The sequence below is a fragment of the Nerophis ophidion genome, linkage group LG01 (assembly GCF_033978795.1).
Source record: "Nerophis ophidion isolate RoL-2023_Sa linkage group LG01, RoL_Noph_v1.0, whole genome shotgun sequence".
NCBI lineage: Eukaryota > Metazoa > Chordata > Actinopteri > Syngnathiformes > Syngnathidae > Nerophis > Nerophis ophidion.
This window is the reverse complement of record NC_084611.1, coordinates 26,532,823-26,560,322: the sequence shown is the minus strand read 5'-3', so window position 1 is coordinate 26,560,322 and position 27,500 is coordinate 26,532,823. Positions and strand designations below refer to the sequence as shown.

Genomic DNA, 27,500 nt, shown 5'->3' with positions numbered 1-27,500 from the left:
TTTCTGCTAAGGACGATTGATCCGTGTTAAAGACCTACTGAAATTAGATTTTCTTACTTAAACGGGAATAGCAGGTCAATTCTATGTGTCATACTTGATCATTTCGCAATATTGCCATATTTTTGCTGAAAAGATTTAGTAGAAAAAATCGTCGATAAAGTTCGCCACTTTTGGTACTTCCTGAAAAAGCCTCACCTTTACCGGAAGTCGCAGACGATGACGTCACAAGTGTGGAGGCTCCTCACATATTCACATTGATTTTAATGGGAGCCTCCAACAAAAACAGGTTTTCGGACCGAGAAAACGACAATTTCCCCATTAATTTGAGCAAGGATAAAAGATTCGTGTTTGAGGATATTGATAGCGACGGACTAGAAAAGAAAAAAAAACGCGATAGCATTGGGACGTATTCCGATGTTTTTAAACACATTTACTAGGATAATTCTGAGAAATCCCTTATCTTTCTATTGTGTTGCTAGTGTTTTAGTGAGTTTAATATTACCTGATAGTCGGAGGGGTTTGTCCACGGGTGTCTTGACGCCATGTTTCACGGGTGTCGACAGCAGCTGTACGGACGACACAAGCTCAGCTGATATCCGGTTATTTTTTAACCACAATTTTGTCACCGAAACCTGCTGGTTGACATTCGGTTGGGATCCATGTCTGCTTGACCGCGCTCTGATCCATAGTAAAGTTTCAGCTCTGGGAATTTTAAACAATGAATCACCCTGTGTTTGTGTGGCTAAAGGCTAAAGCTTCCCAACTCCATCTTTCTACTGTGACTTCTCCAATATTAATTGAACAAATTGCAAAAGATTTAGCAACACAGATCGCCAAAATACTGTGTAATTATGCCGTTAAAGCAGACGACTTTTAGCTGTGTGTGTGTGCAGCGCTCATACTTCCTAAAAACGTGTGACGTCCTGCGTACACGTCATCATTACACGACGTTTCCAAGACGAAACTCCCGGGAAATTTAAAATTGTAATTTAGTAAACTAAAAAAGCCGTATTGGCATGTGTTGCAATGTTAATATTTCATCATTGATGTATAAACTATCAGATTGCGTGGTGGGTAGCAGGGGCGGTTCTAGGCATGGTTATATGAAGGGGGCAGTCAGAAATGTGAAGGGGGCATCATGTGTACACATCATGCTCCGGCACTTTTTTTTCTGTGCTTATAGTAACGATGCTTTCTTCATTGAAATGGGTCTTTAGCTATGTGTCCAACCCCAACCTGGAGTAGTAGATTGCCCTTTGTCAGGCCTCTACCTTCAGACCTGTCCAACTTGGGTGTACCACCTGAAGACTAAGCTCCTGCTGGTATAGCTCTTACAGTCACTGAGGCACGCAAACCCCCTGACCACAATAAGGTGGCAATCCCTCAGGGGAGGCAACATTAACAGCGCTGCCATATTTCCGACAGGGGAAACAGAAGCAGGCGTCTCGCACCACAGAATACTCTAGTCATGGTCGTGTGCGGTACCAGGCAGGATTGAATGATCTTAATGTTGTACCAAATGCACGCTTTGGGTAGCCACCCAGTATTGGCTGGGATGGTGCGTTGCCATTTAAGTCACTAGGTAGCTGAGCAGGCTGCTTTGGGGGAGCGCTTGTTGGGGGGACGGAGGGAGCTGGTGCAGGAGAAACAGTGCTTGCTGGTGCTAAAGGTGCAGTATTGCTAACTGCTGTCCCTGATGTACTAGCAGTAGCATCATTGCTACTACTACATGCAGGAGCAGGACTAGACTTTTTAAATGCTCTAAAAAATGGATGCATTACAGAGCATTAACTTTCTCTTTGTGAGCTGCTGGAAGCTGGAGCAGAAAATAAGTAAGCTTGAACAACAACAGAAAAAACCTGCTGTGATTACATGAAGAAAAACAACAACAGTACAGGACTACAGCCTGGGACGGGGCTTTACGTAGGGGTCTGGCAGACACAGGTCACTTGTCTTCAGTTTGTCACATGCAGTGGACGTGGGCACTCATCTGGGCACAAAATTCATTCACTCCAATGTATGTGTTGCCCACTAGCTTGTAAATTGATGAAAACGGCAGTGTTTTTGTTTTTAGGTGTTTTGGTCGTATCAAATGAAACTTATAATTTGTTTATTACAAAATGTAGATTGAAACATTAAAGGTTGACTATGTAGAATTACAAGAAAAACAACAGAAAAATAATTCCAACAGTCGTGCCAGACCGTTGCTAAGTATAACGGGCCGTTGCTAGGGACTCCGCTCTGAACAGAGGACAGCAGAGGAGGACTGCTAAGCAGGATATATACCTTATGTTTCATTTTTACCGTCATTAACAGCATCATACATGACTTGTAGCTTGTTACAGGGACAGTGGAGGCTCTCTGCCTTCCAAACCACTGCTGCTCAGAGCCTCTGCTGTCACTGCTCTCGTCAAGTTGTAAAAAAAAAGGAACTCTGTAGCACCGAAAGTCCGCGACGATAAACGTGTTTATGACAGATAAACCACACAAGTACACCCATCCTAACAAGTATATGATAAATGTAGACAACTTTTCCTTTTCTTTTACTTTCATACTGCAACAGTGATTGGATGTTTACTGAGGGCTGAGGGGTGTGTGCGCCTGTGCGGGTGTGTGTCGGCTGCGCAGCCTGTGGAATGTTGAATACACGCACAGCGGAGGGAGGGATGAGAGGGAAGCCGACACTATATCGTGTGTGTCCCTTTTTCGGCGGATTTTTCCGCTAGTGCAGATAATTTTGTCAACTTGTAACGTAGTAATTTTGTGAGTTTATAAAAATTTGCTTTCTCAAATTTAGATTTGAGGGGGCAAGACATTTATTTAAGGGGGCTCTGCCCCCTCTTGCCCCTGCGTAGAGCCGGCCATGGTGGGTAGTAGTGGGTTTCAGTAAGCCTTTAAGGAAAGAATGAATGGGGCAATGTGACGTGAGATTTTGAGCCAAAACCTCCTTTCATCAGTGAGAGCTTTGAATGGTTGACCAAATACTTATTTTCCACCATAATTTACAAATAAATTCTTTAAAATTCCTACAATGTGAATTCTTGGATTTTTTTTTAACATTCTGTCTCTCACAGTTGAAGTGTACATATGATGAAAATTACAGACCTCTGTCATCATTTTAAGTGGGAGAACTTGCACAATCGGTGGCTGACTAAATACTTTTTTGCCCCATTGTATGTATATATATATATATATACACATATGTGTATATTTATGTATATACTGTATATGTATATATGTACTCAACCTGTAACTTCAACCTTGAACCTTGATATATATTTAATCAGCCTTAGTCTCTCGCAACTGCCCCAATGAAGACCACTCATCTATACCACAAGGAAGTGTGAACAATGTAGATTAAATCTTAGGTATCCTTATGATTTTTAAAACTAAACATAACAAATGGCAAACTGCTGGTAGGTTACACAATTCTAAATAAAAATAACTAATAAGGACAGTTTGAACTTTTACTTTTTTAGGGAGTTAAAGTTCCTGTGCAGCATTAATAGCATTATTCCAGATGAAAGACTTTAGCAATGTAATAGAGTTTTTTTAAGCTCTGGCTTCTCCTTGGCATGAGGTAGATCTCCTCGACTTGGTAATTTGGTAAGTGGATCGCCTGCTAAAAAAGTGTGTGTGCACCCTTGTGCGAGACAAAGGCAGGGCTTCACTGCGAGGCCGTTTCCCAGTAACCCTTTATTCAGTACTTTCTCTTTGTCTCTGTTCAATGCTGTCTCTGTACTGCGCCATGCTTCTACCTAAAAATCTGATTAGGATAACATTTACGGATATACTCCTCTATTACTTGTCGGACAGAAACAATTGTGTTCAACACCATGCAGGTGAAATAGCTTTAGGGTTCCACACAGCCATCCCACTTCTTTTACAGCTCTGATACTACTTTTGAAGCTTGTCAAAAATTGTAGTGTGAATTAACAAAACAAACTTTTTGACACAGCTTTTCAACTGTAGGTGTTCCTAATTTTGTGGTTAGTGAGGGAATACATCTCCATAATAGAAAAACAATGCTTTCAAAGAGCTGATATATTTAAAAAAAATAAATTATTAATTAATGTTAATGCATGCCATTATGCTTTACATGTGTCTTCCTGTAAATTGTATTTAAGCTTTCATTTAGTGATCTCTTCACTTACAGTCCTGCCGCTAAAATGCCATAGGACTGTTTGATTATGCATGCAAACATGAGTGAAAGCAGCACTTTAATGGAACTATTACTATGACCAGCATGATAATGGAATTGTGAATCCACTGAGGCTGAATTTAAAATTCATGAAAAGAACATGCATGATTTTTGGAAACTTGTAAATGATAAAAATGGAGACTACATTCACCATTAATGTTTTGGTTGGAATGTAAGATATGCAAACAGGCACTGATAGTGCATTTCCTCCTGTCTGCCGGCAGACTCGCACCTTTCTCATTGGATGGTGCCCTTGTCTTACGCGCGCACACACACACACACACACACACACACACACACACGCACGCGGCCATAATTTCCCCTGAGCCTTTGCTATGCCCGCACACACTCCTGTTGTAAATTAGCTAATGTAATGCAGCTGCATGCCCGCCACGCCCCTCTACCATATAGCGTGTGGCGTAACCATGGTAATAAGGGAGATTAATGTCTGTGTGCTTCATTGAAAGTTAGAATGTCGAGAGTCAATCAGGAGAGGAGAAGACACGCTTAAATGTGAATGGAGACTGTCTTTGGAATTTATGTACGTTTAAAAAAAAAAAACTACAGTGGCACTTACTTGACTGCTTATCTCCTCCGAGGCCAAACACATTTTATACAATCTACAATTGTATACTAGTGGACATGAATGTCATCTATTTTGAGCTACAAAATTATTTGATCTGTTATTTTTCCAGGGTGGATGTACTTCTTAAATTATCTTTGAAAACAAGAATTGAGTACACATTTTTTTAGTTTATGTTGGATTTTCCATAATTTAAATCAAAATCATACTTACGGTACGTGCTAAACACTATATGATGAGTCTTTTCATAGTTAGAGCTGAAGGTTCCAGATAGCCCTATTAACTTTTCATTATTTTTTTACCCCCAGGAATATAGGTTACTTTTTTCCACATTATTGGCCTTAGTTTTATGGTTGTGATTTAGCATTGTTGGCGTGATCCCAGGATGCAAAAAAGGCAGGCGGTGTGAGAGCTTTATTAGGTATCAGGAAATTAAGCAAAACAAATGAAAAAATTCATTTCACACATTTCACCAGAGCACAGACTTGGAGCAGTTGGTAATATCCAATGGGTTTTGGCCTAGGCCAGAGGTGTCGAACGTATGGCCTGTTCAATGAACAGGTTTAATACGGCCCGCAAAATAAGTTTCTTAAGTATAAATATGAGCTGCAGTTTTTTTTATTAAATAAACTGCTTTTCTAAATGTGTCCACTGAATATCGCAATAGCAATTCCAGTGTAACCCACATCACAGTGTTTAGGATGACATGTCAGCTGACTTTAAGCGTACTGTGGATTGGCTGCTGCTACTCCAATCAGCGCAAGTACAAGCAATCAGCTGCTCTTGTTTAGGCTGGTGGCAGACGGATGCTTTAGTGACGCACCATACCTTTTTTATTGTAAATTATCCACTCAACAGATAAAGTAACAAAACGGTAAGATACAAAGATTTAAGTCTTTGTTGTTAAAATTCTGTGCAGCACTTGCAATTTGTTGACTGCATGAAATGCACTCTGAACTCCATTGTAAAAATGTTTTTCTATATTTGTTGTTTCTTCTATTCTATTTTATGCATAAATCTACCATGTTGACATTGGTTAAGTTTGTAGTTATGTCACCTTTAATTCGGTCATTTTGACAATTGTTTTGATTATATTATAATTGTAAGATTTCAATGACGATAGATTAATGTGTTGTGGCAGTTGTGGATGTCACCAATGCCGCGGTGTGAGGCAAAACTTGTTTTCTTTTCCAAACACGTCTTCAGTGGTGAACAGCCAACATCAAAATGCTAAACAGGAAGTGCTTAAAGTTTAATGGCTTTGTAAAAACACTAAGACAAAGTCGAAGTTCATTGTGTTTTTCATTGTGTTTTGAAACCAATTTTTTCTTCAGAATTTTCAACTTTATTAAAATGTTTCGCCAATAGGATTATTTGTAATGTGTATATTTTTAAAATGAGATTGTTCTATTTTTGGCAAAGGTAAAACAAAAAAAGCTATTTTCAATGTTGTCTTTATTTTTAAATTATTATGCCATGAATTTACCTGTCCAGCCCGTGTGGGAATAGATTTTCCTCCATGCGACCTCTGAGCTAATGAGTTTGACACCCCTGGTCTAAGCATTCCATTTTTTTTAAAGTTTTGTTTGTTCAAGCCATTTTAATCTTTAAACTCTCCTGTGTGCCTTATCATCAGAATGGGAGCGTCCGACAACATCTACAAAGGGCGTAGCACCTTCATGGAGGAGCTGACTGAGGCGTCAGAGATTATTTCCCACGCAAGTGAGCGTTCCCTGGTCATCTTGGACGAGCTTGGTCGGGGCACCAGCACCCACGACGGCATCGCCATAGCCTATGCTACCCTTGAGTACTTCATCCGAGATGTAAGTCAGTCACTTCTCTGTATTTCGACAATAAGCATTGTGGGATGTGGATGCCTGTTCTATTAACATTCAAGTTAATTGCCTTCAATATGGAGATTTGAGTGCATGTTTGTGCGCGCCTTTGACCAAACTCGCAGGCCTTTTATTGTTTCGAAAAGAAAGACACAAGGCAACTGGGAGGCTTCGGCAGGACATCAGCTCTTCAGAACAAACATAAATTAAGGGACAACTTAAATGATAGTGTTAATAAGTAGTTTTTCTGCAATGGAAAAGAAGGCATAAAGTGATCCCGCAGTGCCTCATTTGTTCACAGGGACACTTTGGTGCTGCAGCGGTCCTGTGAAACAGCAACACATAATAAAGACAGATGCAGGGCTGCTCACCTCTGTGGTCATAAGGGGATGTTTGTGTGTGACACTGTGATGTTCATGTCCGTTGTTATTATAGTGATTTATTCTGTGTGGATCCAGTTTAGAAACGTTCAGATACAGTGTATGGACTATAGGCCGTGCACATACAGGAAGAACCTACTCAGTGGCCTAGTGGTTAGAGTGTCTCCCCTGAGATAGGTAGGTTGTGACTTTAAACCCCGGCCGGGTCATACCAAAGACTATAAAAATGGGACAAATTACCTCCCTGTTGGACATTTATCCTCAAGGGTTGGAATTGGGGGTTAAATCACCAAAAATGATTCCCGGGCTCAGCACCGCTGCTGCCCACTGCTCCCCTCACCTCCCAGGGGGTGAACAAGAGGATGAGTCAAATGCAGAGGACAAATTTCACCACACCTAGTGTGTGTATGTGACAATCATTGGTACTTTAACTTTAAATTTAACTTAAGTCAAAGTACACCTCTTCCACTCTTTTTGAAAGACTTATTAGGGGGTACTCATTCACACTAGGTTATCTCTACCGTTCTGAACTTGGCCATAATCCCCCCTTCCTCTCCTGCCCCTGCCTGTGCGCAATTTGCTTGCTTTATTGTGCAAGGTGGCGGCTGTTTCAATTAATTGAAAGAACAATTTTTACATTAATTCAATTTACCTCATTGTCATGCTGTTAAATTTAGTATTATATATAGTATGGCAGCACTAAATTGGTCCTAGTGTGTGAATGTGAGTGTGAATGTTGTCTGTCTATCTGTGTTGGCCCTGCGATGAGGTTGCGACTTGTCCAGGGTGTACCCCGCCTTCCGCCCGATTGTAGCTGAGATAGGCGCCAGCGCCCCCCGCGACCCCAAAAGGGAATAAGCGGTAAAAAATGGATGGATGGGATAGTCCAGAGTAAACAAGCATGCCATGAAGTCTGATTGTAAGATTATTTTCATTATTTGTGTTTTATTTCTATTGTCGTTAGTAACTTGCATTACAATCATATCATGACTTGTCTACATTGCGTGCATGCATGCAATCGCACTGTGCCGTAGCCTACCTACGTCCTTCATGCCTGAGGAGCTGAAGTGCTCTGAACTTAAAGGTGGCACACAATGCTAAACCAACATTTCTTACCTTTTGGCACCTGTTTTTGTATATTTGGGATCCTCATAACTTTTGGAAATTTTAATCCAAACCATGGAGGTGTGGCCTAGATATAATGAAAACACTTTTGCCTCTTTCCAAATGAGCCGTTTGGAATTTGAGACGATTGTTACCTATTTTGTCTCAGTTACTTTAGCAAATATCTCCATTCATGGTAGAGGTTTTCCCGAAGAGCTTTGCGTGAGTCCTACATTTAATGTAGTCGTATTCTGGAGTTGTAGTCAATAAGTTCCTTATTTTTCCCGATCCTCCTTTTGTAAGGCAGACTTGCTTGCATGGCTTTGCACATGCATGCTAAAGTCTTTCTTGCTATTTGTAATAAAAAGTAGCATATAGTTCTAACTAATATCTAAGCAGACTCAATAGTAAGTGTTAAAAACTACAACATGGCTAATGGGATGGAGACCAGTGTTGTCAACTTTTTAGTAAGGAAAACAGCTATTGGCTGTCCTATAAGTCGCTAGATGATGCCATCGCTTCATTTGTATACTTCATTGCAATGGATGCTTGAGAGGATAGGAATAACATTGTGCTAAGTATGATCAGAGCTGCAAGGTAAACTTTGGATTTTTAGCTTTTCTTTAAATGTAAATCAATTGAAATATTGGAGAATCAAATTTGATCAAAAAACTGGAGGGTTGTGACATTATTTTCATCAATTTACTGACTCATTAACACAAACGATGGGATTGGGACATTGCAGTGAATTATTTTAGCTTGACATGTAAGTAAAGAAATATTTACATTTACATCTTGCTTTTGAAAACCAAGGCGAAAACAAAGCAGGTTTAAATGGCAGCCGGCAGATTGACACCATGTGTGGCTAGGTGCCAATCAGCCACAGCTGAGGGGAAACAGCGCTCAGGGAGAAAAGCAGGAAACAACCAAAATAGAGAGGACACAACCAAAATAAGAGCACTGACAGGAAAGAAAGATGGAGGAAAAACCAAAACATAACTAAACTGTCAGTGACAAACCTGACATCGAGAATCTTTTAAAATTGAGAAATTTATTCCGAATCGAATTGAATCGCGCGGTGCCCAAAGATTTACAGCCCCAATTGTTACCCAGAACTCTCCTATTGGGCATGTAATTCACCAGAGCTGCACAGGTTGCTACTGTAATTCTCTTCCATTCTTCTGGTAGATATTAGACACCTTGCATTGCTCTACCTTACTCCGCTTGAGGATGCTCCACAGGTGCTCAATTGGATTCAGGCGTGGAGGAGATATACTTGGCTACTCCATCACCTTCACTTTCAGCTTCCTCAGCAAAGCTCTTGTCATCATAGAGGTGTGTTTGGGCTCGCGTAATGTTGGAAAAATTGCCACGCAGCCCAGTTTCCCAAGGAAGGGGATCATGCTCTGATTCAGAATGTCACAGTGCATGTTAGAATGCATTCATCAATCAATAGATTTCAGCTCGTACCAGTTGCACTCATGCTGCAGCCCCAGACTATGATGCTAACTACAACCATATCTTGGTACTAGGGTTGTACGGTGTACCGGTACTAACAAACTAATAAATTAAAAAAAGGTACCATACTGCCTTTCATGGGCATGGCACGCCGTAGTAATGTTGTTGGTAATATGAGCCAAGGCACATGTTGAGTGAGTCTATACACACACGTGGCGAATACAAGCGGAAACAGTGTGCAGAGGAAAAAGGGCAGAAACGACAATTTTACTGGTTAATAAAGAGGGTGATCGAAGCTCAATATAGAGGATTTGGCTTCAAAACTATTGATAAAAGTGAAGCAATTAAGACGGAAGCACCGCTAGAGCGGTGCCTTAAAACATGCCTTGCCAAAGGTGGCAATACTTCAGTTATTTAAACATTTAAAGGACAAGCATCAAGACTTTTGAAGGGATTTAAAGACAGAAAGGTAAGAATCTAGGTAACAAGCTCCCCTGTTGTGCCCATACAGATATGTAGACGCTGCATACAGGTGGTTGGCCAGTTGACAAAATTTAGCATATTAGTGGAGTCAAAACCTCCCACATAGCGTAAACTAAATCAATAGAATTGACCGCATTTTGGAACACATTTGTACAATTTGTGTTTCATCTTTGACAATGTGTGTTTTACCTGCTACCTGTCTTATCTGTGTAGTTTTAGCCAAAGTATTGTTTTTAATATATTGTATCCGTCTTAAAGGCCTACTGAAACCCACTACTACCGACCACGCAGTCTGATAGTTTATATATCAATGATGAAATATTAACATTGCAACACATGCCAATACGGTGTTTTTAGTTTACTAAATTGCAATTTTAAATTTCCCGCGAGTTTCTAGTTGAAAACGTCGCGGAATGATGACGCGTACGCGTGACGTCACGGACTGTTAGGAAATATTAGCGCTGCAGCTAAAAGTCGTCTGCTTTAACGGCATAATTACACAGTATTTTGGACATCTGTGTTGCTGAATCTTTTGCAATTTGTTCATTTAATAATAGAGACTATAAAGAACAGTGCTGTTGGTGGAAAGCGGTGGATTGCGGCTGTCTTTAGCACCGAGACACAGCCGGTGTTTCTTTGTTTGTTATGAAGCTTTAACACAGAGCGGTCAAGCGAACATGTTTCTCTATGTCAACTAGCATGTTTTTGGATGGGGAAATTGTGATATATATTATACCGGAGACATCAGTAGATTATTCGTCGTCCTGCAGCAGCTGTCAAAAAAGGCAGCTGTGAGCATGGCTCCTTAGCTTCTCTCTGAGACACTGCGTGTTCACAGCAGCCATCCGACTTCGAGGTATGTCTTTACAATCTTTAAAATCTCACTAAAACACTGTCAAAACAATAAGCAGATAAGGGATCTTCCAGAATTATCCTAGTAAATGTGTCTAATTACATCTGAAACGCTCACTTTGCCGCCACCCGGAGCCGTCGCTTTTTTTGTTCTTTTTCTAGTTCTTCACTATCAATATCCTAATTCACAAATCTTTCATCCCCGCTCAAATTAATGGGGAAATTGTCGCTTTCTCGCTCCGAATTACCCTTACTGCTGGTGGCTCCCATGATAAACAATGTGAATATGTGTGGAGCGCTGCAACTCGTGACGTCACGCGCACATACTTCCAGTAAAGGCAGGGCTTTTCTATTAGCGAGCAAAAGTTGCGAACTTTATCGTCGATGTTCTCTACTAAATCCTTTCAGCAAAAAGATGGCAATATTGCGAAATGATCAAGTATGACACATAGAATGGACCTGCTATTCCCGTTTGAATAGGAAAATCTCATTTCGGTAGGCCTTTAGAGCACAGACAAAGAGTAGCAAACATTACATCATGACGCATATATTACAATTTCAAAAAAGTGTTGTGTTCTATTTTAACATTAGTTACAAGTGCCCACATTCCGATCAAATCAGCATAAATCCCGCTGTTTTAGCAGCATTTATGTTTCTGCCTATCGCACGTCTGTGTTATTTTTACGCAATCCAGGATTAAATGAAAATAATACCATAGCTTACATTTTTTTTTTTCAGTTTCGTGAAGTGAATTATATTTGTATAGCGCTTTTTCTCTAGTTACTCAAAGCGCTTTACATAGTGAAACCCAATATCTAAGTTACATTCAAACCAGTGTGGGTGGCACTGGAAGCAGGTGGGTAAAGTGTCTTGCCCAAGGACACAACGGCAGTGACTAGGATGGCAAAAGTGGGAATCGAACCTGCAACCCTCAAGTTGCTGGCACGGCCACTCTACCTTCCGAGCTAAACCGCCCCATGGCTTCTCATGGCTTGTAGCAGTTTGATTGGACCCCGCCGCTCTCCGGCTGAGAGCTTGACTTAATGTATAAATAAGTGCTTTCCCACTTCATGATGAAGTCGCAACGTAGCCAGACTGCAACACCTCGCCAACATAGGCATCCAAAACTGCGTGCAAGCTTCTGCAAAAATGCATGAATTTTATTATGTTTTGGTATTGTTCATCATGAGTTTCCAATATTGTAACCACATTTATAAGTCAGAAAAGACAAAATTCATCATAGGTCTCATATAATGTACATTATTTTCAGACAGAATCTTGTGGATTATAGAATTTTGCAGTAAAACAGAAATGATCAGACCAGTAAAGCTGGAGCTGCTGTATGTAACAACCTGTTGCATAACACCATTGATTTGTTAGAAAAGCCTAGCTAAAAAAAAAAAAAATCAAAATAGAAGTTTGGCTTTGCAGCAAAAACCCTTCTTGGTATACAAAGACCAACAATGGCTTTCATGCTCACTTCCACCCACTCCTCCTCCACCTCTCTGTCCTCCTCCTCCTCCACTGCCACATCCTCTTCCTCCTCACCAGACTCGCCTGCTCGCGTCAAATTCAGACTTCTCCTCTTTTGACTCCGTTGTTATAGTAACACACCTTTCCCTGCCCTCAGCACTCACCCGGTAGGTAGTTAAGAATGTTGATAGATTTCATAACGCCACTCGTGGACGCGATGGCCTTGATGCTGAAAGAGAAAAAGTGAGAAAACCCACTTAAGCTACAAGTTGCTAGATTTAATACATGTAGGAGTCACAGCCGGCATACATTTTGGTCTTCCCTCCTTGTTAAAAAGTCTCATTGTGCCCTCCTTCGCCTCAGCCATTATTCTCTCGTGACTGTCAGTTTTATCAGTTGACTTCACACTAGCAGCAGGTCATGCCATTAGCTTTACACCACAGTTAGCGCCACGTACACATCACTCTCCTCTTTTTGCATGACCCTAAATGGTACAGTAACACTTCAGTAAACAGGTGTGAGATGACACGTGTTCACTGCAAAACTACGACTCACAACATCTCACTTACGGCTTATGGTTTCTCAGAGAATCACACAGTGTGGCTGTAAACAGCCTAGTGTGCTGTTCGTTATGTCTGCACAAGTCTCCTTGCGCTGTGCTAGCTTTGTATATTGCATAACACCTGCACAATCCAATTAAAACCATAAGCGGTAGAAAATGGATGGATGGATGGTGTTGGCGACGTACATTTTTTTTATTGTTTTCTTATGAAGTCCATTGGTACTTTCACTATATCTTTAAAGTGAAAGTACCAATGATTGTCACACACACTCGGTGTGGCGAAATTATTCTCTGCATTTGACCCATCAACCTTGATCACCCCCTGAGAGGCATTCTTCTTCTATGGCTGCTAGGTGTGTAGTCTACAAACACAAAAATCGGGTAAAGAAAACATTGGAAATAACGTGTGGCTGTAGGAAACCTCAGGATTAAGTTTTTAAAATTCACAAGATGGTTGTAGTTGTATTGTAAGTATCATGAGTGGTTAATGCACAATCAAATTTCTGTACTGTGGTTTACAATCAAATACAAATTTATTTAATACACATTTCTGTAAATGTGTCAGTGTTAGCTATAGAACTAATTTTAACTGGAGTTCCTCAGTAAGATATAGAATGCCAACAATTAATGCCAATAAAATGAAACCAGACATAATCATAAAGAAGCGCTCATACATCTATGGAGACATGCAATTAACTCATCAGTGGGGTTAATGCAGACTGAGCAGTTTCCTACTTACCGCAGTCTGTTGCTGCTGTGTTGTGAGATGTAATGGTAATAAAAGAACAAGTGGTCAAAGAGAGTTACGTTTTCTTTTCCGCTTTCTTTTGCACACCAAATCATAATTAAAGTTAAAAATATATTTTTATATATATATTTTTTGTCTGTCCTGTCCAGCCACTCAAGCAGATCATATTGTTCATGTAGATGTCCATATCTCCTGTACAGATTTACTTTACAAAAGAGAAGTGTGGTATACTTCTCTTGTGTCCTTATTTGTATTTGACTTTATTAGATTTATTTATTTAATGTTTGGCGTAGCCTGACTGGAGCAAGGGGGATAGAAAGAAGAAAAAAAGGACAACAGAGCGAAATAATGGCAAAGACAAGAAGGGGATATGACAGTGAGAAAACAACAACAACAGAACAACATCAACAAAAACGATATTTGTAAATATGATACGAAAAATTATAGCAAAGAAGCAGTTAGTGAAGTAAGTATTAATAACATAGAAATCCAATGAACATTATTGCACTACAGATGGAGCAATACAAATACCAATAGAAATAGCACTACTGAGCATGAATAATGACAATAATTAACAATACAATTGTTTTAGATGAAACAATACATATATGTAATGAAAACTTGAATCACAAAAAAAAAATGCTAAATGTAGGGGAAGAAAGAGAAGCGAACTTGAGAAAGAAAAAAAAATATATATATATATATATAATAAAAAAAAAAGAACATATATATGCATAAAGTTAGAATAAATAAATATATATGCGACTTGTCCAGGGTGTACCCCGCCCACTGCCCGAATGATGCAGCTGAGATAGGCTTCAGCGACCCCCCACGACCCCAAAAGGGACAAGCGGTAAAAAATGAATGGATGGATATATATATATGTAGTTTTATATACATATATACATACATATATACGTATATATATATATATATATATATATACGTATATATATATATATATATATACGTATATATATATATATATACGTATATATATATATATATATATATAATATAGTTAAATATAATGACTTTTAAAAATCCGGACTGTCTTTAAGTATTGCCTGCTTTGAATTAACATGGTCATTTTCAATAGGTCCAGTTACAATTATAGGTCTTTGGGTTTTCGGAAATAATCGACCAATATTGTAAAGTTTATAAAAGCTGCGGCAATCAGTGTTTCAGCAAATTTTAAATATTTCTTAAATGGGTCCAGATCCTCATAGGAACATGGTTCTCCAGTTAGTGATCCCTGTGTAAGCGTGACAAGTTGGTGTCATCATATAAGCTTTATTAACTGTATTATAATTATTTTAAAGGGGACCTGATTTGGTGTAGACATAATTTGGTGTTAATTTGGAGTAAATTTTGCTCCTGTCACTTATACAAACCCGCTTTTTTGAGTGTCTGCAAGATGTTTGTTTCTGGAGGTGTTCAAAGATTGCGAGTGAAACCACGCTCCACCCTCTCAAAAGAATTTATCATTTGAAAAAAAACCTCTCTTTCAATGCATATCTTCAACTTGTTACAACAATTGCTTTTTCAGACATGTTTGAAATTAAACTTCACAAAAACATTTTATAGTTTCACCCAGCCACATTAGGTACACCTGCAAAAAAGCTTCTTTTAGCAGCATTTACTACAGCATGTCACTGCATGTCCATGCATGTCACACGCCTATGTTATGCCACGATTAGATGAAAATAATAGTGTAGTATGGCCGGGCGATATGGCTTTTTTTTAATATCTCGGTGTTTTTAGCCCTTATCGCGATATACGATATATATCTCGGTATTTTGCCTTAGCCTTGAATGAACACTTGATACATATAATCACAGCAGTATGGTGATTCTATGTGTCTACATTAAAACATTCTTGTTAATACTGCATTAATATATGCTCATTTCAAACTTTCATGCAGAGAAGGAAATCACAACTAAGTCAATTGACAAAAACTGTATTTAATAAACGGTTATTAGAAGGTGACTTTTCCAATGATGCTACATATTAGCAGTAATGCTACTTTTGGTAGCAACGCTTGTGCCCCACACTTGACACATTAAAGTTGTCTATTCGACATATTTCTGCTTAAACCCGAACCACCGCCAGATGATGGACCCTGTGCTGTTTTTCTTGGGAATTCTTCCTTCATTTGTTACCAAATTCGCACCTTCTTTCTCTGGTATTACCACTCGCAACACTACGCTAACATCACAGCTAACGTTAGCCACGCTGCTACCGCTCTGCTCTGTGAGGGCGTATACCTATGTGACGTATGACGTGACAGTATGTGACGTATGTAAGTTTGTGCGCTTGCTGTCTGTGAGAAGGAGACACAAGAAGGAGTGGGAAGAGCCTGTAGTGTAATGCCCGCAGCTAAAAACAACTGCGTGAGAACGTATACTCGAATATTACGATTTAGTCATTTTCTATATCGCACAGAGACAAACCCGCTATATATCACGTATATCGATATATCCCCCAGCCCTATAGTGTAGCCTACATTTTTTGTATTGCCTCACAGCCTGAAGCATAAGTGGAAAGGCTTTTCTTCCTTGGACTGATCGCTTTACGAAAGCCTGGTTTATACTCTCGCGCCATGTTACTTACGTAATCGATGCTCTTGCCTCTTCCTGCTGTGCACCCTCCTGCAAGCCTTGCGTGCACCTCTGAAAAATGACTAGCTTCGCGTCACCACAAAGCTGTGATGGGTAACTTTTTGAAAACGGTCCCCGAGAACAGGAGAGAAAATGTTGTGCTGGAAGCAAAAATTAAAGTAGGAGATAAAGCACTAGTGGTTGTGGACTTAATATTTCGGTGCACTTTAAAAACAATTACTTAATGTGTCGTTGCGTCCAGAAGAAGTCACAAAGTACGACACTTTTTAACTTTTATTGCCAAGCTTGTGCTAACAGGTTCAATTTCGACACATATTCTTTTCTTGCACACACGTCTTGTTCTTGGGCTTCACGGTGGCAGAGGGGTTAGTGCGTCTGCCTCACAATACGAAGTTCCTGCAGTCCTGGGTTCAAATCCAGGCTCGGGATCTTTCTGTGTGGAGTTTGCATGTTCACCCCGTGAATGCGTGGGTTCCCTCCGGGTACTCCGGCTTCCTCCCACTTCCAAAGACATGCACCTGGGGATAGGTTGATTGGCAACACTAAATTGGCCCTAGTGTGTGAATGTGACTGTGAATGTTGTCTGTCTATCTGTGTTGGCCCTGCGATGAGGTGGCGACTTGTCCAGGGTGTACCCTGCCTTCCGCCCGATTGTAGCTGAGATAGGCGCCAGCGCCCCCCGCCACCCCGAAAGGGAATAAGCGGTAGAAAATGGATGGATGGATGGACGTCTTGTTCTCTCACACACATTTCCTCAGTCTCTGTCAATTATTTTTCTAGCAGGTTATGTTCGCGAACATGAAAGCTATGAACATCAATAACACATGAACACAAAACATACTATCAGCAGGTCATTACAATAGTTATTTAACAGTTCTGTTGATTTAAAATTTACTAACGTGTTCCAAACAACAAAATGTGTTGCAAATTTTCCCATCCTCTTCTACGACTCATTCTTGCATAATCAATCTTCACAAACATTTTTTTCTCTGGTTTATGAGTAAAACGTCCATTAAAATTAGACTGATGTTTCTGAATTAACAAAATTGTGGATTTTGTGGTTGTCCTTTGCTCGTCACAAGATGGTCAAAATCTAGCCAACAACAGCTGTGTTTGCTTTTTCTGGAGAGGCTGCCCTTTTGTGTTTTGAAAGAGAATTGCACTTTCCAAGTCAGCCCCTACCAAAGGGCTAAAACCAACCAAGACGCCATCAGACAGGACGCAAGTTACGTAGCGCAAGAGTGTATCCCAGCCTTAAGTGTCCTAAAAAGTGCATTCACCCCGCTGTGAGGTCACAATGTAGCCAGACGTCAAAACCATGCGAACAGAGACATCCAGCACTGCGTGCAAGCGCACACTAAAATGCATGTACCTTATAATTTGATGTTCTGATATTGTTTTAACATACATCCAACATTGCAACAGTTACGTCAGAAAATAAGAAAATCATTGTAAGTCCTTTTTAAGTAAATTCTTTAACCATTTTACCAATGTAAAGAAAATTAACCACTGCCAAACAAATAACATCACCATACTCTGATAACAAGTGACATTTTTACCGCTTTCAATGAGAGACTTTTTACCTCATGTAATTTAGGTATATTCTTCTATTTTTGGGATAAATGTCACCAAAATCTAAAGAAAAAACATGTTTAATTATGGAGGCTTCTCTGAGGTCTGGTTCGGTACGATTAAGTCGAATAAAACTAATGAACTATCAATTCAACAACTTCCCAATTACAAAACCCAAAACCAGTGAAGTTGACACGTTGTGTAAATTGTAAATAAAAACAGAATACAATGATTTGCTAATGCTTTTCAACTTATATTCAATAGAATATACTGCAAAGACAAGATAATTAACTCCGAACTGGAAACCTTTATTTTTTGCAAATATTTGCTCATTTGGAATTTGATTCCTGCAACATGTTTCAAAAAAGCTGGCACAAGTGGGAAAAAAACTGAGGAGGTTAAGGAATGCTCATCAAACACTTATTTGGAACATCCCACAGGTGAACAGGCTAACAGGTGGGTGCCATGATTGGGTATAAAAGCACCGTCCATGAAATGCTCAACCATTCACAAAGAATGATGGAGCGAAAGTCAGCACTTTGTGAACAAATGCGTGAGCAAATTGTCGAACAGTTTAAGAACAACATTTCTCAACTGGGTATTGCAAGGAATTTAGGGGTTTCACAATCTATGGTCCATAATATCATCGAAAGGTTCAAAGAATCTGGAGAAATCACTGCATGTAAGCAATGATATTGCGGACCTTCGACCCCTCAGGGGGTAATGCATCAAAAACAGACATCACTGTGTAAATGATATCACCACATGGGCTCAGGAACACTTCAGAAAACCACTGTCAGTAACTACAGTTTGTCGCTACATCAGTAGTTAAAACTGTACTATGCAAACCGAAAGCCATTTATCAACAATTCCCAGAAATGCTGGGCCCGAGCTCATTTAAGATGGACTGATGCAAAGTGTAAAAGTGTTCTGTCGTCTGACGAGTCCACATTTCCAATTGTTTTTAGAAACTGTGGACGTTGTGTCCTCCGGAACAAAGAGGAAAAGAACCATCCAGGTTGTTATAGACACAAAGTTCAAAGGCCAGCATCTGTGATGGTATGGGGGTGTATTAGTGCCAAAGGCATGGATAACTTACACATCTGTGAAGGCACCATTAATGCTGAAAGGTACATACAGGCTTTGGAGCAACATATATTGCCATCCAAGCAACATTATCATGGACGCCCCTGCTTATTTCAGCAACACTATGCCTAGCCACGTGTTACAACAACTTCTTTGGCCTGCCTGCCGTCCAGACCTGTCTCCCATTGAAAATGTGTGGCGCATTATGAAGCCTAAAATACCCCATTGGAGACCCCGGACTGTTTAACAACTTAAGCTGTACATCAAGGAAGAATGGGAAAAAAAATCCTCCTGAAAAGCTTCAAAAATTGGTCTCCTCAGGTCCCAAATGTTTACTGAGTGTTGTTAAAAGGAAAGGCCACATAACACAGTGGTAAAAATGCCTCTGTGCTAACTTTTTTGCAACGTGTTGCTGCCATTAAATTCTTTGATTGATTTGATTATTTGCAAAAACAAAATACCTTATCCCTTGTCTTTGTAGTGTATTCAATTAAATATAAGTCAAATCATTGTATTCTATTTTTATTTACAAATTACAATATGTGCCAAATTCACTGGTTTTGGGTTTTGTAGACAAATTGAGATTTTGGAAGACAAACTACAATATTTGTTGTGGTAGTATGCTAGTTAACATAGTATTCTGGATAACCACAAAGTCTTTGTTTTTATGATGAAGCGACTTTACACCATTGCAAACCACAACCATAAAAACGGACATATTGCATCCCAAGTGTGTCCATATCATGGCATCATTTAGCTAAGCATTATACCTCAAGTTACCAGACTCCCAACCAGGCCCCATGAAGCTGCCTCAATCTGACGGCTCTTCCTGCGCATAAAAACAAAAAATAAAGGTCAAATGCTGTTCACCTAATTGTTGAACCCAAACAAGATAACATATGAGCGACATGTTAATACATACTGTACTCTTTATCCATGGTGGCTCTTAAATGCACAGAGGAGTGCTTTGTTAGAATTGCAGTTGCGTCTAATTGGATGGAAAAGTGCTACTGCGTGGAGACGGCGATGCTGTGCTGCCACCTCTAGCCTTTCGCTTAGGATCACATTGCCCGCAACTTCAATGTGTGCACATGCTGGCATCCCACTGGCTCTTTGACAGCATGTAATTAGGAAACAGCAATCAGAAGAGTCTCTATAGGGGATATGAGCCAGGCGACAATTTAGAGTATAACATTACTGTAGAAGAGGAAGCTAGTGGATTTTTTTTGAGAGGATTTTACTTGGCTTTGTTGGATTTCTTTAGTGTAAATACAGTAGGCACTTTATGACGGGTGTCTCATTGGCTCTTCAATCTTACCGAATGCTGCATTAATTGCATATTAGAACATGTTACATGCATTTATCATGTTTCACTGACTGCACAATCATTGACGATTCCTAAACATCAAACTCCTTTCATTGAACGTATTGAAGTGCCTGGTCAATGCTTTTGCATTTTTGTCCTATACTGTATATGGTAGCCATGCACATGATAGCAGACTGTTTCTCCTTAACTCCATCTGTTTATTCTGGTAGTTCCCTTCCGCACTTTGTCTTACTTATTTTTTGCGCGATCCTACAAATGTATTGCCTCACAAATGTCAATTGTACTCGATTCACACTTGATTGTGGTAGAGCAGGGGTGTCAAACTCATTTTAGATCAGGGGACACATTAAGAAAAAACGACTCCCAAGTGGGCCGGACAGTTAAAATCACGTCACAATAACTTAGGAATAAAGACAACTTCAGATACCGTAGTTTTTTTTTTTTTTTTTTTTTTTTTAAATAGAACAAGCACATTCTGTAAATGTAAAAATCATAATGTTCTTTTGTTTTTTTCCACGTACATCTTGCGGTTAATAGTATTCTCCCTTTATTTGTCGTTATTTATACTTTCTGAATAAATTATGTAATAATGTCCATCAGTCGACTCATTGTTGTTAATTTTTAACCTATCAAGATCAAAAAATAATATCAAAATGAAATTACAAGGTGTTATGTATTTAGCTCATTTTCCTCGACTGATGTAATAACATTATTTGGCTTATTTTTTATTTTTTTACATAAGTAGTATTATCTACAAACATACAAAGACATTTAGAACAGCAGTTTATTTCATTAAAAAATTTCGGCTCATTTTTATACTTGGCAAACTCATCTCGCAGGTCGGTTAAAACCTGTTCACGGGCCTAATCCGGCCTACGTTTGACACCCCTGTGGTAGAAGTAATGAAAGTATTTTATTCTATTGTAAATTATTGTGAAACTGTGTTGGCCCTGCGATGAGGTGGTGACTTGTCCAGGGTGTACCTGGGTGTACAATCTTGAATGGGATTGTGCTGAAAATTTAAATTTTCCTGAAGTAATAAATAAAGTACTATCTAATCTAATCTCTACCCGGCCTTCCGCCTGAATTTAGGTGGGCTAGGCTCCAGCACCACTGCGACCCCGAGTGGGACATGCGGTAGAAAATAAATGGATGGATGAAAACTTATAGGGGGGTTTTATTGCCTCAGAATTAAATGGAATAACATTTTAATTTTGACTAGTGAACAAATTCAATAAGTCGAGTCAGCTTTGTTTGTATAGCTCCAATTAACAACAGAAGTTATATCAAGACACACGTGGTTGTCCATAAGTGTGGCCCAGTGGTAATTTTTGGCGATAAATACATTTATGAGTCAGGAATCATTTATTATAAATCAAGTATTTTCATTGTTGGAACATAAAAAGACCGTTAAATACATTTTTCAACATTCTGAGAGCTCTCTCGAGATTAAATATCACCCTTGAGTCCCCTTTAGACTCTTAATTCAATATAGTATTGCTGGCTGAGGCTTAGCCAATCAGTGACCACAATACTGAACAGGGGCCACTGACAGTAGTTTTGATATTTTTTAATTTATTTAGCCATTTTTATGCCTGATAATGCTAAGTTTAGGACCAAAAAAATTGTAGAATTTGCTACAAAAAATACAAAAAAAAGATGAAAAATAAATCTCCAATGTTGTGAAGCCTCAATATTTGAAGCGTCATGTGGCGAGGAATGACTGCAAAACAATAGTTATATAACTTATAAGTCAGTATATCGACCTACATTTGATGCGTTTTGGACTTCCGGTAGCTCTCTTGGCTTGTGTCATTGATACCTAGTTGCCAAATAGAAGGTTGTATGTCCGATCGTCACTCAAAGTCAAAAATATAGTAAGGTTTATTATTTGTTTTAATTATGTTAAAATTGTTTAATATACTAAGCTTCATCATATTAATGAAGTAGTCCATTCTTTCTATAACACTATCAAGCTTATTTCATTGCAGCGCCATCTGCTGGATATGGTGAGTGACACCACAATGCAAGCAGACCTTAACAGGAAAAAGTGAAAATCAATACTTTCCAGATCTGCATCAAGTCTTTTGTTAGCTAGCCCATTACACATATACAAAGTTTTCATAAAATAAATGTTTTAGTTTTTGCAAACTAATTCAGCAACAAATCCACACTTTGTAGCTATAATGATTTAATAATAATGTATTCTAAATATCCATCCAGCCATCCATTTACTACCGCTTGTTCCCTTTGGGGTTGCGGGGGGCGCTGGTGCCTATCTCAGCTACAATCGGGCGGAAGGCGGGGTACACCCCGGACAAGTCGCTACCTCATCGCAGGTATTCTAAATAAAGATTGTTTATTTATACTAAGGAATCCTAAATTGTTAATTATTTATTTATACAAAGGAATCCTAAATCTGTCTTTGAAAGTGTTTAAACCCGCCTGCTCTGGCCTGGCTGCACCAAATGGTAATATAATTAATTTATATTATCAATAATAATAATTATAAACATAGTACTTTATTATATTATAAATTATAATATATATATTATTATAAACCTAATAATTTAAATGTATATGGCCCTAGTGTGTGAATGTGAGTGTGAATGTTGTCTGTCTATCTGTGTTGGCCCTGCGATGAGGTGGCGACTTGTCCAGGGTGTACCCTGCCTTCCGCCCGATTGTAGCTGAGATAGGCGCCAGCGCCCCCTGCGACCCCGAAAGGGAATAAGCGGTAGAAAATGGATGGATGGATGGATTATAAACCATTTAATAAAGTCAAATACAAATAAGGCAACAAGAGAAGTATCCTACACTCCTCTTTTGTAAAGTAAATCTGAACAGCCAATTGGGCATCTACATCAACTATTTGATTTGCCTGACAAGCTGGACAGGACACACAAAAAAAAAGGGATTAAACTACCTTACTGTGCTGGCACTAAGATGTACAAGACTGAATTTGATTGAAACTGTTATTAGTAGATTGCGCAGTACAGTACATATTCCGTACAATTGACCACTAAATGAAAACGTTTTTCAACTTGTTTAAGTCCACGTAAATCAATTCATGGTAACGTCAGGTTGGGAACAGGATTTGACGATTGAAATGTGGTCATTTCCCAACTGATATTCTACAACACAAATACAATGTTGAAACAACATGCTTTTCGACATCGTTGATTCAATGTCGAGTTGTGAAATTGATTTGACCATTGAATTTTAGTCGTTTCACAACCAATATTTTACAACACAAATACAATGTTGAAACTACATGCTTTTCGACAACGTTGATTCAATGTCAGGTTGTGACATTGATTTGACCGTTGAAATTTGGTCATTTCCCAACCAATATTTTAGAACACAAACCTAACGTTGATTGATTGATTGTTTTGATTGGAAATTTTATTTGTAGATTAAACAGTACAGTACATATTCCGTACAATTGACCACTAAATGAATACGTTTATCAACTTGTTTAAGTCGGGGTCCACGTTAATCAATTCATGGTAACGTCAGGTTGGGAACTGGATTTGACCATTGAAATGTGGTCATTTCCCAACTGATATTCTACAACACAAATACAACGTTGAAACAACATGCTTTTCGACAACGTTAATTCAATGTTGGGTTGTGACATTGATTTGATCATTGAATTTTAGTCATTTCACAACCAATATTCTACAACACCAATAAAACGTTGAAACAACATGCTTTTCGACAACGTTGATTCAATGTCAGGTTGTGACATTGATTTGACCGTTGAAATGTGTTCATTTCCCAAACAATTTTTTACAACACAAATACAACAACATGCTTTTTGACAACGTTTAATCAATGTCAGGTTGTGATGTTGATTTGACCATTGAAATGTGGTCATTTCCCAACCAAAATTCTACAACACCAATAAAACGTTGAAACAACATGCTTTTCGACAACGTTGATTCAATGTCAGGTTGTGACATTGATTTGACCATTGAAATTTGGTCATTTCCCAAGCAATATTTTAGAACACAAACCCAACGTTGATTGATTGATTGTTTTGATTGGAAATTTTATTTGTGGATTAAACAGTACAGTACATATTCCGTACAATTGATCACTAAATGAATACGTTTTTCAACTTGTTTAAGTCGGGGTCCACGTTAATCAATGCATGGTAACGTCAGGTTGGGAACTGGATGTGACCATTGAAATGTGGTCATTTCCCAACTGATATTCTACAGCACAAATACAACGTTGAAACAACATGCTTTTCGACAACGTTAATTCAATGTTGGGTTGTGACATTGATTTGACCGTTGAAGTGTGTTCATTTCCCAACCAATTTTTTACAACACACATACGTTAAAACATGCTATTTGACGACGTTTAATCAATGTCAGGTTTTGATGTTGATTTGACCATTGAAATTTGGTCACTTCCCAACCAATATTTTACAACACAAACCCAACGTTGATTGATTGTTTTGATTGAAACTTTTATTAGTAGATTGCACAGTTCAGTACATATTCTGTACAATTGACCACTAAATGAATACGTTTTTCAACTTGTTTAAGTCAGGGTCCACGTTAATCAATTCAAGGTAACGTCAGGTTGTGAACTGGATTCAACCTTTGAAATGTGGTCATTTCCCAACTGATATTCTACAACAGTGGTCACCCAACCTTTTTGTGGCTGCGGACCGGTCAACGCTTGAAAATTTGTCTCATGGACCGGGTTTTTTTTTTTTTTTTTTTTTCATAAAGAAATACAATCATGTGTGCTTACGGACTGTATCCCTGCAGACTGTACTGATCTATATTGATATATAATGTATATATTGTGTTTTGTATGTTGATTTAATAATTAAAAAAAAAAAAAGGTATTTTTATATTATTTTGTTTTATTTTTTTCTTGTGCGGCCCGGTACCAATCAGTTCGGTGGTTGCGGACCACTTTTCTACAACAAAAATACAACTTTGAAACAACATGCTTTTCGACAACCTTGATTCAATGTCCGGTTGTGATATTGATTTGACTATTGGATTCAATGTCCGGTTGTGATATTGATTTGACTATTGAATTTTACTCATTTCCCAACCAATATTCTACAACACAAATACAATGTTGAAACAACATGCTTTTTGACAACGTTTAATCAATGTCTTGTTGTGACGTTGATTTGACCATTTGAAATGTGGTAATTTCCCAATATATTTTTCTCAATTTACCAATAGAACTATTCTGCAATGTTGTTTCAAAGTCATTTTTAACGGACACGTACGTATAATCAACGTTGTATCAATGTCTTGTGCCTTTTGGGTTTAAGATGGACACACACTTTTCAAACTTAAAACACACGCAGAGAATGTCTGCAACTTGTGGAGGACAGAGCATACAAGCAACAATAAGGAATTACAACAAATTTTAGTTATATAATATTGAAACAGTACATTTATTTGACAAGGATCTCAGAGTTTTGGCTTTTACTGCCACTCTAGTGTCTACAGTAAACTGGCTGAAATTCAGTAAATAATAAGAGATGTCCGATAATGGCTTTTGTGCCGACATTCCGATATTGTCCAACTCTTTATTACCGATTCCGATATCAACCGATACCGATGTATACGGTCGTGGAATTAAAGGCCTACTGAAATGAGATTTTCTTATTCAAACGGGGATAGCAGGTCCATTCTATGTGTCATACTTGATCATTTCCGCGATTATTGCCATATTTTTGCTGAAAGGATTTAGTAGAGAACATCCACGATAAAGTTTGCAACTTTTGGTCGCTAATAAAAAAGCCTTGCCTTTCCCGGAAGTAGCAGACGATGTGCGCGTGATGTCACTGGTTGTAGAGCTCCTCACATTGTTTACAATCATAGCCACCAGTAGCTAGAGTGATTCGGACCGAGAAAGCGACAATTTCCCCATTAATTTGAGCGAGGATAAAAGATTTGGGGATGAAGGATAGTGAGAGTGAAGGACTAGAAAAAAAACCAAAGGCAATGGCAGTGGGTGCGATTTAGATGTTATTAGACACATTTACTAGGATAATTCTGCGCAGTGGGAGAGTGGCCGTGCGCAACCCGAGGGTCCCTGGTTCAAATCCCACCTAGTACCAACCTCGTCATGTACGTTGTGTCCTGAGCAAGACACTTCACCCTTGCTCCTGATGGGTGCTTGTTGGCGCCTTGCATGGCAGCTCCCTCCATCAGTGTGTGAATGTCTGTGTGAATGGGTAAATGTGGAAGTAGTGTCAAAGCGCTTTGAGTACCTTGAAGGTAGAAAAGCGCTATACAAGTACCACCCATTTATTTATTTATTTATAAGACTGGAAACAATCAAAGTGAATAATCTTCCCTTGCGCGTGAACTTTCTATCAACTAATCGATGACTGTCAACAAATCGCTTCAGCTCTAATTTCATCTGCAGCTTTGCCCAATGATGCTGTCAGTGCACCCTGGGGTGTTCTGCTAACGAGCGGCCGTTAGCATCCAATCAGTCCATTATTCAGGTCGCCTGCCGTTGACATAGCTCTCCATTTGTTTGTACCTTTCAATGTAGGTGGACAACAGTGATTTAAAATATTGTGTGTGTGTGTGTGTGTGTGTGTGTGTGTGTGTGTGTGTGTGTGTGTGTGTGTGTGTGTGTGTGTGTGTGTGTGTGTGTGTGTGTGTGTGTGTGTGTGTGTGTGTGTGTGTGTGTGTGTGTGTGTGTGTGTGTGTGTGTGTGTAATATATGCATTACCGTGGGTTCAGGTCTGTGTCTTTAGTTGGGAAGTGTGTGGGCGTCGCCATGCTCGCCTCGTTTATAGAGAGGTATTTCTACTGACATGTGACCTTTGTCACACCGAGCAAGGTACAGTAGTAGACTGGGTTTAAGAGCCAGCAGTTCTGATGGAAAACATGCAGAGAGCCATGTGTTGCCAACCCACAATGCATCATTCTTACTGGTGGTTTGGGACATATTTAATCCAACTTTCAGGACTATGTGTCCCATTTGCATCCGAGCGAGGCATTAAGATAAGCGGGAGAATTAAATGCATTTGTTGTGGTGAGGAGTCGTACTGCGAGAGCCAGCTGGTGCGTATTTGAGTTAGCAGCACAACAATTTAATGAGAGAGTATAATCAGTAACACTCAGGCTTGTCATTGTTGAGAAAATGAGCATCAGTGTTTCTGCCAAAAACCTGCAAAACTCATGATTTATAAAAGTGGTTTATTAGTCCACT

The 27,500-nt window shown here is 39.1% G+C and overlaps 1 protein-coding gene across 5 annotated transcripts in view; it reads left to right on the top strand.

Moving 5' to 3' along the window:
• Window positions 1-27,500, top strand: part of msh3 (mutS homolog 3 (E. coli)) — a 122,119-nt gene that overhangs the window by 75,444 nt on the left and 19,175 nt on the right. For all 5 annotated transcript variants that reach the window (XM_061899829.1, XM_061899840.1, XM_061899848.1 and 2 more), the window contains one exon: window positions 6,421-6,607. In XM_061899829.1, the coding sequence (XP_061755813.1) occupies window positions 6,421-6,607 (187 nt within the window). The remainder of the gene's footprint in view (window positions 1-6,420; window positions 6,608-27,500) is intronic.